Source organism: Bos javanicus, chromosome 8 (genome assembly GCF_032452875.1).
Source record: "Bos javanicus breed banteng chromosome 8, ARS-OSU_banteng_1.0, whole genome shotgun sequence".
Lineage (NCBI taxonomy): Eukaryota > Metazoa > Chordata > Mammalia > Artiodactyla > Bovidae > Bos > Bos javanicus.
The window spans coordinates 30079435-30091621 of NC_083875.1; the positions used below are offsets into that span (position 1 = coordinate 30079435).

The following is a 12187-nucleotide window of genomic DNA, read 5'->3' on the forward strand; positions in this document are numbered from 1 at the left end:
AGAGATACATCGTTCTTTTATAGTCAAACATATTTCCTTAGACTCAAACTGAAAAATCATTTCTTAGAGTAAGGTCAGCCATCAGGAGAAGACAAAGTATATTTGATAAAAATATATGAGGACTATATTTCTGTAAGTCTTGCTTGTTTCTAGTTTATTCTTTTTTTTTAGAAAACTTCTGGTTTTTAAACTAGGAAAGGATTTTCATTTATCTCAGTTATACAGACTGACACAAGTCTTGGCTATTTTGATCATTAGACCATAAACAAGACATAAATATTTCATTGGAAATAAGGTATTTTGATTGTAGACAACACACAATAAAAATGTGTTTCTTATCATTCCTTGAGGAATTTTATTTTTTCTAGATAGCTGTCCTACATATAGCAGGAGTTTAAAAGATTGTATTATTTATTACTCCTTGAAGATAGTAATTATCTTAGTGGTCCTTCTGTGATAGTCACTAAAGGTATTGAGTCTTTTATGTTCAATAGAATTATTTGCAACAAAATCTATTTAAATTATTTTTAGTTTTTCTGTGAAATATTCCACAATTCCCTGCTTAAATAAATCAAAACAAAAAGTATACTGAACGTAGTTTGGCACTTGAAAATAACTTGTGATTGTCACCGTTCCTTCACTAGTAATCTCTCTTCTAGTTTACTGTTTCTCTTGTGTGTATGAATGTGATAGCTGATAACTTTTGTTGCCCTGAGTATGTTGTATAAAGGCCAGTGCAAAAACTTCATGACATGTTTGGCCATTTATTGTTCTTATAATAGTATTTTGGATAGCTGAGAGCTAAGCATTTGCCCTTTGTAGAAGGAAAAAAATAGTCCTTTATAGGTTGCCTCACAAATCCTGTTCATAAAGTCATGGTAAACCACTACATCCTTTGATAGAATAACTGTTTATGATGACTTGAAAGGTAGTATTCCTGCTATTTCTTGAACCAGATTCTAGAAAGATATCAACAAAAGCACTTGAAAGTAAGAGCTTTCCCCATAGGAAGTCTAAATACAAAGTCTTTTAAGTTGATCTTTTACTGTCACAAACACATTCCTCAAAATTATAATCAAGTTGTGAGTTTAGGCATGGTAAAAAATTTCCCGTACTGTTAGCTAGTTATAATAGTCTAACCTTATAATTGCTTTCCTTATCCTGAAATAGTTTTTAGTTTCAAATATTATCCACACCTGTGATTCAGGGCCATTTATACACCTTTCCTCATAACACTTTTAAATTTCTTTTCTGTTTCTTCCTTCATATTTTTGTGCACGCTGTCTTAATTGTTTCATAATAACCTGTCGCCATCAATTCTAAGAAACTATTTAAATTACTTTCTTCACTTTTTTTTCAGATACAGAACCAGAGCCCCAACTTTCCTCTGAGTCTCTAATCAATGTTTACATGTATTTGCAGACTGTGTTTTCACAAAGTAAAACATTATTTTGAGCAAATTATGCAATAGAACTAGGAAAGGTTAATTATGAGTAGAATTGTCATTGGATATCATGAATTTCAGAAAATGCTAGGGAAATTAGTGAATATAGAGTAACTAATCTATAACCTCCTCACACATTCCTGACAAATCTGCAAGTGAAACTCTGTTATTGGTTACTAGTCATCTAAAAAAACCATAGATTTGTTTTCCTGTGTGTGGGCCAACTGAAGTTAGACAGCTGTTCATATGTAAGAATTTACTATTGTGAGCCATTCATGTAACTTCTTTTAAAGAATTTTTTGAAGCAAAGATATTTTTTAGTAGTAGTATTGGAAGACAATCACATGTAAAGAAGTTCTTGGAATTGGAGTTGCAGTTAGAAATATTTGCATGAATAGTACTGCTTAATAATAGTGCAGCCCACCTGCTGTATATGAGAAAGCTAATAAATAGGGTAAAGGGAGGAAAACTCTTAACTTTTTTGTATATTTAAAAAGAATAAATTTCTTTTGTACTATTTAAAAGTATTTTTAAAATGTAAATATATATATAAAATAAGATTATGTAACTTGTGTTTTTAATGATTTCTATATTCCTTATCCATCCCAGTTTCTCAGACTAATGATAAGTCTTCCATTAACATGAATTAGACTAGTATGTCTAGAAACTTTATTCTCTTTATTGAGTTCTTTTTCTTATATATTTGTGTTAACAGCCTTTTAGAAAACACATAATGAGAAATTGCATTATTATGAAGGGACTGTTTTTTCTTTTGAAGCAGTTTTTACTAAATACTAATCAGTTAGCTTTACTTTTCAAGTAATAGTGCGGTAGCATGGTAAATGCATACACTGCATTGTTGAATTTTGTGTTGGTTTACAGAAATCCATAACCAGTAGCAATTTTTGACTCTTTAAAGTTTTCTGTTCACTAGTGTCTTTAATTTAATATTTTGATATTTAATTTTGAATGCATGTGACAGTTGAATTAACTATAGGCTTTAAAAGAATTATCAACAAGGAAAATGTAATAAAAGGTATTTTTTAATGAAGTGAGACTCCTACAATTTGGGGAATGGGGTTTGTAATTGAATTTTTTTTTTTTTTTTTTAGCACAAGGTAATATTGATTCTGTTTTTCCAAGGGAATTTCAGCAATGTACATAGATAACTTAGAGTTCTTAGTACCGACTGTTTATTTCTTCAGAATATTCTCTTAATATGATTAAAAACATCATAAAGTAGATATAGAATAAAGCCCATAAAATAGATATAGAATAAAGCCTTGAAAACTTTGTTATACCTGAGTATAATTTTTTAAATTTTTGATAGGATACAACATCTATTGAAAAGATGTCAAACTGTTGTGAAGAAATGTAAGTATAAAAGTGAACTCTGTAATGTTCTTATTTAAAAATGTGAACAACTGGTTACATTTGAAAAATGTGTGCATGTAGTGAAAAGATAATATAATGATGGCTTTTTCTCGGTACCTTGTCTAAGGTCTGAGCTAGACAAGCATGACCCAGTCTTACAGTAGGGGTCTTCTAGCTGTAATAGTTTTCAAACAAAATAAGTACTGATCATTCTTGTCCCTTGTCTAACTAAAGTAAGTTAAATTATTTGTCCTGAAAGTACATCAAAAGAGATTTGCTACTGTGTTGTTGACACACATTCTGTTAATCCTGAGATTCTCCTCTGCTTCAAAAGTTGCCTAGGTTGATTGACGACACAGATACAATATCTGCTATCCAGAGTTAAAACTCAGCTGCATGCCATAATGAAAGAAAAGCTGTATTTGTGATGCTGGGACACAATTCATCAGAGTCCAGTAATGGATCCCCAGCCAACCTGTATTGTTTTAGCTGACTGAAGTGCACCATGGGAGTGCTGTCTTTCACTAATAATGCTGTCTTCTGTAGATCGAGGCCCCGAAAGCCATGGCAGCAGACCTTCTCAGAAGTTTTTGGCACTCGTTGGAAGATCCTGTGGTTTATTCCTTTCAGGCGGAGGCAACCACTGCGAGTTCCCTACCACTTTGCCAATCACGTCTAAACAGATGGATGGTGGGCACAGATGGGTCCTCCATGCTGGAAATGCGTTACAGGTTTTCTGATAATAGAACTATGACAGTCTTCAAGTCAATTAAAATCCACCCACCAATCTTAAGCATCATAATGTGCCCCAGGCTTTATTTTAATAGTGATCTTGATCCTGTTGTGGGACTAATAAAAGATCTATATTTAAGTTTTAAAGCATGTTTACTTTCAAATTAGCTTTCCACAGGGATTTCTTTAAATGCTTTTGTTATTAAACTCAAAAGGCACTGATTGGGATGAAATAATTGTACATAATTTCTTTTAGTACTAACAGTGTTACAGATTTCAATTTATGGGAAACTTCAGATGTTTATTTAAAATTTTCACTCTTAAGCAGTACTAACCAAATCTGAATTTAATTCTTCAAATTTTACAAAAGTTGATGTACCTTTTATGTAAATTTTCTTTTTCAAATACAGTTTAAAATATGATATACTCCCTTTTATATGTGCTGCAAGATTTTTTTTAAATGCAGCATATAAGATTGAACAGCAACAAAAACCAAAAGCAGCAGCACAAAAAAAGGACTGTGTTTTCTTAGAAGTAGCTTTTTGATTTTTTTTCTCTTCACCAAAAACTAAATAAAAACACCACTAAAGTAAAATACCAACTACCTACCTTATTTCAAAGTAAAAATTAATTTTTTCCACATTAACTTTCCCATTTTTTCTCCCTCTGCTGTTGTAATTATTGGTTTTTGTTGAGATGTTTGCTCCAAGGAAGAATTTTTGACTAAAGAGACGTGTTCCTATTTTACCCTAAGATTTTGATGAGCAAAAGGGTAAAGAATTTGCAATAATTCCACTGATACCTTTTTTCGTGTAGTTATATTAGAATGTGTTATGTTTTTTAAATGCTAGTAAACTAGATAATATGTATGTATAGTATAAAGAGGAGTATTGTGCTTTTGAAAAAAATGTATACTTTATACTTGTACCTATTAGATCTAAAATGACACCTTTAAGATTTTTATGTAATAAATATTGGCCAACTAATATTGAAACTTTATTTATAGAAAGTTACTAGTAAAAGTAAGTAACTTTTGTGTACCTGTAATCACCCAAATTAAAATTAAATTTTAATTGCCCATATGTAATCTGGATGGAGAGACCTTTCGTTGTAGCTAATGTTAGGAAATGACCTTAAAATAAGAAAATATAATTTTATTTTATTTTTAAACTTTATATAATTGTATTAGTTTTGCCAAATATCAAAATGAATCCACCACAAAAAAAAAAGAAAATATAGTGATCTGTATTCATGATTAGCCTTATAAAAATTTGAATTGCTGATAGTGATGGTCTCTTGGAAAGTAAAGAACATTTGTGTGAAAAAAATATTTAGTATATTTTGAAAAAAAATTCAGTTTAAATTTTTTTTCCATTAGAATACTGCAAAATCCATATATCTTTTCTAAAGAAATTATGTACTCAGTCTTTCTCTTGAAGAGAAGATTGAAGGGGTGTCTAGTGTTCTTGGAGCATAGCAATATTTTCTTTTTAGTTAATTTTGATAGTAAGGAGTCATACCTGAGAAATCATGGAACAGAAGGTTAACCATTGTCAGCTAGTTAACTCTGCTGTGTTTAGTTTTTAGAAACTGTAAATAGTCTTCTAAAGTGATAGAATAAGGTCTTCTCAGAGATTTAAGTGCCAAGTCTCTCATGTTCTGATTACAATGCTTTATTATTTAAAAACTTAGACGTGGCAGATAAAAATATTTATTGGTGCTGATAAGTTGCATAGTAAATTTAATATAAGAAATATATTTATAGAGCTTAATGAACCACAAAATTAGTATATTCATGCCAGGCAAATAAATGGGTAGGGTTTTGTGCAAGCTAACATATTGACCAAATTTGGCCTGGTGACAGAAGTTATAAGGAGTATAGATAATGTAGATAGATATCAGTCAAATGCCTTATGCTGTGTACATTCCTTTCAAATGAGGACCCTGAGAAAACAGCGTAGCCAAGTGAGGACTCCTAAAGAGCTTTTTGGATGTATTTATACTTCACGTAGTAGCAGTAGCTACCTTGAAAGGTACTGGGGAGGTCAGTGCCAACCTCTGCCTCAGTGATGAGAACCAGAGGTGGTCTCTTTCCTACTCTAAGGGTCTCTGTTTCTGGCTTTCTTAGCTTTCCCAATTATCGGGCACATTCTTTTTGCTTCTTTCTCTTTACTTTCCCTGATCCTGATCCCATTGTAGCTGATTCTTCTAAGTTACTGAAATGCAAACTAATACACTAGGCAAGGCATATATTTATTTTTCTTTGAATGGCAGAAATGCTACATATCAATATATTTATATAAGAATCTATATAAAGTATAGCTGTATATACTTATGCTGTAACTTTAAGTGTTTTCAAGTTAGCACACATGACTGGGTTTTGTGATTCTTGGTAGACCACGTGAGAGAAGCCACCTGGCACTTTCCTAGGGAGTGCATAAACTCTAGTGTTCTCTCTGCGCCCTCTTTTGGCTAATTGATGTAATTATACTGGCTTTAGAGATTTATTGCCCCACAAGTGAATTGTATAGTCAAATTCTGAACATTTCAAAGGTACAAATTTAAGGGAAGTCTGTGTAAAAAATATAAGGGTTTATGAAAATGAATGTGTTCCTGTTTATGATTTTGATGTCTAGTTCATCCAGGTATGACCTCTTTTCTTCATTTATGTGTATTCATATTGTATTTTTTTTACTGTCAGATTTATATCAGATGAGGATAAATACATATGAAACCATTTCATGAATTTTATTTTGAACCTTATTTTGGCATATTAAACCTTAGAATTGAAAAAACCATTACCTTAAAATTACCAATTTACTACAAAAAAATTTATTGTAGTTTATAGCAAGCAAGCATCTAGTGTGTTTTACTGAATATATAAAAAAGTACATTTAGTTTTTAATCCCAGTTTTGGAATGACTTTGTTTTTTTACTGATTCAATTGCATTAAAATAGTGAGATTACTAATTCTTTCTATAATTTTCTTCATTCCTTTTAATTATCCTACTGTGAGTTAGAACTGTACCTTTAGTAGCCGATTTATTACGTATTCTGGATAACCATGAAAATAACTAATGATGTTGAACATTAGAAAATAATTATGAGCAGTGAGATTATTGATGTAATCTATATATTGAATGAAGTATTTCCTTATAAACATTCCATTTCATTTTAAGTGAAATGTATGTTAAAGGATGTTCTTAATTGGGCTTCTGGAAATGAAAGATTTTTAAGTGATTGTTAGAACTTACATCTCTTGAACAGTTATGTTTGTTGCTATTTATTTATGCAAACAAAAATATTTTATAGGCTCAAGATTGTGGGCAAAAATTGAGTTCAAAATTTTAAAAATATTAAATCAGCTGATGTTCCATTGTAAGAAAAATAACTATTTTGCTTAAGAATTGTATTAAAAATATTTGTGGTTAACTTAAGAAATAGGTATATTTAAAATAGTAATATATTAATCTCTTTAAGCAGAAGAAAACATAGTTTTAAATAATAGAAATAGAAAACATAAGCGTAGGTAAAGTTTAGTATAACAGCTAAGTTAAAATTTCTGTCAGAATGGGCATTAGTGATTGTTTGCTAAAGCTTAGGGGTATTTTTCTCTAGGATCGTGGCTAATTTTAACTATTCTTCATCAGGCTTTTTCAGGCCACTTTTGTACAAATAATAAATTGAAGGTATGTTTCACCCCAAAGGGTGTTTTGATGCTAATCATGAAGACTTGAGTTAGGAGAACACCTCCACCCAAGACGTATGAAGTAATTTTGATTTTTAAGCATGTAGCCTTCTATGTGTTAGATAATGGAGTGGTTTGAATATTCTCACTTACGTTGGTATAAAATCACAATGTATGCAGCTGTAGTTTACAAAAGCGTTAATATTAACAGAGCTGCTAGTCTTTCCCTGGACATTTCTCTACTGTCTACTTCCCTTAGTGCTTCCTGTATGAGTAGACTACTTAACTCAAGTTTACTAAACTATTGCTGCTTTATTAAATACGTTTTTGACATGACCTCTATATATGTAAATATATCTAGAATTTATTTGGTACAGTTTATACTTATAAACATTAAATAATTTATTATTAGATATGAGATTTTTTTACCCAATTCTCCTACTGTTGCTTTAAAAAAATAAGTATTAGCAAATGTAGTTAGTAAGTCATACACATTTAGTATGTTCTACTTGCTAGTGTTAGTAGCCATATAACTAATAAATGAATGAATGTAGTATTTAATGTCCACATTTATTACTTTAGATCCTAAGAATCCTCTGAATTTCTCTGTAAATCACTAAATTCATTGAACTCTGAATTTAGCCATTCTCAATTGAATCCTAGAATATTCTTCAGTAGAACATGAAAAAGTAATAGAACCAACTTGCTTGAAGTATTGTGAACCAATGCTGTTGTTCTGTATATCAGTCAGTATTTAACATTTCTGCTGTGTTTGGGATGGTGATGGTTTAACTTCAGGAAAGTTTTCTCTTATGTCTCCTTTCATTATCATTGTGCAATTTTTAACAACTAAATTTAGTGCATTTTTGTCTGTTCTTCAGATGTTATAGTATGCTGCCTGCTATGCTAATTTGAAACAGAAATAATAGTGATCTTTATTCTTATGTTGTTAGTATTTTCGGTATTTTCCATTATCTTTTTTTTTTTTTTTTTTTTGCTATATTATTTCCTTTTTCCTTTTACTACCATAGAGTACAGGTATAAATGAGGAGTGAGTAGCCAAAACTGGATAGAGTAGAGGACCATAATGAGAGAGAGAGAGGGCTAGACAGACTATGTATAATCAGCATCTTAACAGCAGGGTTTACTGGACACAGAATTTCCCTGCTACAATCACTTTAGCCTTATCTCTTGTTGATACCGTTTTACTGTAAGAGTTGTTAATGCATGTAAGCATTTAGTTTGAGTTATTTTACCTAAGGAGTTTATATTGCTGATTCTTGTCAGCTAGTCAGATGCCTTTGAGAAATTCTTTTTAATTTTAAACATCATAATCGTATAGTGTCTGCCGTCAGGAAGTTCCAAGAATTATGTGGTAGTATAGCTATTTAATGCCAAGGAGAAGTGAATAGGTTGCCTAAAGTTTGACTGAAAAAACTAGGACCTTATTATAGGTCTCCTATTATGGAGAAAGGATACCATGTATTAAAGTAGAATTTGTCAACAGAGAGAAAATCAACTGTTTGTATATGAAGGGTGATTTTTCACTTTAAAGTTTGGACTACTTCAGATATTTTGAGATCTTGAGGGTCTCCATAGCTATTGGTATTGTGAATTCCTGCAACATGTAATACGGTGCCTACCACAGTCGTGCAGCGCTCTGATCTTTTTGGTGTTGATAGCTTTATATATAAACAGAGATGTGGACAAAACAGTAGCAACAAAAGGTGTGTTTCTTTTTGTGGCTTTGCTTGTCTGTTGACTAAGTACAGGGTTTAATTGCGTAGGCTGTTAACTAAAGGGAAAGCTTGCCTGCATATTGCAAGCTCATTCTTGCCAGTATGTGTTGGGTGGTATTTGCACTACTGGTGCCTGAAGTTAGTGTTTTACAACCTCAATAACTAAAACATCCTGGTGCTACTCACTTTAGCCTTGAGTGACATTTTTAACTCCCGTACCAAAGAGTTAATTTTCTTTTCAGTTCCCTGAGGGTTTTCTTCTCACATCCTTGTGTTTATAAAGAAGAATTTGATGTTACTAAGAACAATTCTGATTAATAGATGTTAGTTTTTGCACACTACTGCCTCAATTTATTTGGCTTTAAATGTCTCTCATTTGGACTTTCTGTTTTTTAGTTAGGAAGATTAGTATGACATTTAATTTTGTATTTTCATACAGATTGGCCACTTTAAAATGTAGTATGGTAGGTTGAACTTACAGAAGTTAATTAAAACACTTTTCACAAGATTTTTTTTTTTTGTCTTAATCTGCAGGAATAAATGAGAAATAATAAGAACTCTACTAGTCCTACAAATGAACTGTATGGCTTGTTGGGCCCTTTTAATAAATTCTGAAGCAAAATGCTAAAAGGAAAAGTTAAGGGCTCATTCTGATAACAGATGAAGGTTTCTGCATCTCTGTGTGTGTATTAGTGGTATTAAAGAATGATATTGCCATTTTTCTATTTTGCAAATAAAGATAAAATTAAAGGAAATGGTAAAATATACACATGTATATGTGTGTACACACACACCACATGCACGCACACACACATATGCTTCTCTAAGAGGAAATGCAAAACTTTGATTTAAACAAAACTAATAAGAAATTGAACTTTACGTCCCCCCAAAAAACCTAGATGTTGTTACTCACTTCACATAAGTTATAGTTAGGAGTATTTTAAAAACTAATTCTGCTTAGTGATTCATTTTGTAAAAAATGAAAGACAACATCCTTTAGAAGTAGTTGTAATCGTCCAAATGTAATACTGTTATGTTTACTATCCTATTTCCCTGTTCTTTTCCCCACAAACCTTGAAAGCATTCATTTAATGTCCCTAAAAAATGTAGCTGAATTGATTAAAAATTCTGGCAAGAAGATAACTGAGTGTGCGTATTAGGAAAGTAGACAATCACATTTGAGAATGTTCCGCATAGTTTTCAATCAACTAAAATCGTTCTGTCTTTGAATGTAGATATAATATATGGTTTTGCAGTGAATTCTGAATGGAAAAAAATCATGCCTAAAACTAATGTGAAATGTGACTTAGGATCACGTGAATGATATATTGAAATACAGATGTATATATTATTAGGGGGAAAGACAAAATTTAAACGCAAACTGGGAAGAAACAACATTGTCTCTAATTATCCAAATATATTTTCCAGATCTTGTTGCTGCAGTATCAGTTCTGAGTTACTCAGATTGTTTATGTGTTACTTAATTTAATGTGGCTAAATGCAGTCATTTATTTAAGTTATTGGGTAGTAGAAGATTCACAACTGTTGTCCTCTAGAGTATTAAAAAGAAATGTCTGCTTTAGCATAGGTAGAATAAAGTGACTAAATGATATCATAGGAAGAATTTTCTCTACAACTGGAGATACTCAGGCAAGTGAGTTGTAAGTTTAACCTGAGGGAATAAAATAGACTTTTGCAGGAACTGAGTGTAGATGATCTTGCTTGTATGGGCTTTGTGTCCCTAGAATTAGTCTTTTAAAATGTGACTGGCAAGTTTAATGAATAGGCAAAATTTGTGATATTTTGAGGCTCTTAAAATTTTGTGTCAACCTCGTGATGTTTAATATCATATCCTCCTTAAAATAAAAGACTTTTATTTTGATAGTGGTATGTTCCAAGTGCCATGTGAAGATTCTGTTCTTAAATTTGTTGGGCATTTTTACATTCAGTGCATCTCTTTAAATCTGAGTGTTATTTTGCTGCATGTCCGCTGTGTTACCTTGTCAGTTCCCCTAACAGCATTTAAAGAAAAATTGTCACTGACGTTTCTTGTGCTAAAGGTAATAAAGAAAATATTGTTGAGGGATATGAAACTAGATTGAGAAGAGGGAGGAAAATGATAAGTGGGAGCCATGTATCCGAGATACACTTGTTGAAAAGTCTACACTGGTTTTTGAATGGAAAACAAACCATGTATCTATCTACCTTAAGAACGATGTTTTGTTTTGTTTTTAATTTATTTTACTTAGTTTTATTCATGTAATATTTCTATTTTCTTTGCAGATTGTTTTTTAATTTCAATTGTGAAGTTTTTACTTCTCTCAAAATGTATTATGTACTGTATTTTTAGATATCTTATTTTTAAATAAATATTTTTTAAAAACATAGGACTATTTTTCTTTCACACCTCTGTATTTATTAAAATAAACCCAAATTCTAGAATTTAGGACTCTCAGTATGACTGGCCACTTTGTTTAGTTTTATATAATTTGGATAATTATTCGTACTTAGTACCCTTAGGATTTTGTTCTTTCATAATCTCAGAATTGTTTACATATTCAAGAAAAACAGTATACACAGTGGAGTTGAAATTGACAGAGTATTTCTAGTTAGGCATATTTGTGTAGAGATGACCTAGCTGACTATATTCAGTCATCCCTTTAGCATTTATTGTGTCAGACATTATTTTATGGAAATATTTTCTCTTTGTGGAGTAGTCTATGTAAGGTAAAATGCAGAGAGTATATGTCTAGGCATTGTTTATTTTCTAGGGGTATTACTTAGAGCTTCTGCTCTTACCTAGTTATGTTCTAAAAATACCTTCCTAAGTCTCGACTAGTTACTTTACATGTATATGCAAGAAATCAGAACAGAGACATATTAATGAGTATAAATGGGTCAAAAATATCATCTGAAAACACAAATCAGTGTGTGTTAGGAAGAAAGAAGTAGAAGAAACTACCCTGAGATTGAAAGATAGGGGCTTAACTCTTATTTTTAAAACCCCTTCTTAAATTTTCATTACCAGAAAAATAATTTGATAAATACTTTGAATTAATAGATAAATAAGTTAGTAGGATTTCAGTACCAACTTTGCTGCGTTGGTAATTCAAAGCAAATTGTTGCCTGCTGACAAGTCTTAAAGGATTGTAAAACTTTACTCTTGTTCCTTCTTCAGTTTCCTTTGCTCTGATTCTAAGCAGCGTATAC

General features: G+C 31.3%; 1 protein-coding gene across 3 annotated transcripts in view; it reads left to right on the forward strand.

Moving 5' to 3' along the window:
* The window catches only part of ZDHHC21 (zinc finger DHHC-type palmitoyltransferase 21), a 75499-nt gene extending 64135 nt beyond the window's left edge, over positions 1-11364 (forward strand). For all 3 annotated transcript variants that reach the window (XM_061425265.1, XM_061425266.1, XM_061425267.1), the window contains 2 exons: positions 2775-2818; positions 3365-11364. In XM_061425265.1, coding sequence (XP_061281249.1) covers positions 2775-2818; positions 3365-3497 — 177 coding nt within the window. In that variant the 3' untranslated portion in view covers positions 3498-11364. The remainder of the gene's footprint in view (positions 1-2774; positions 2819-3364) is intronic.
* Positions 11365-12187: the final 823 nt, after the last annotated feature.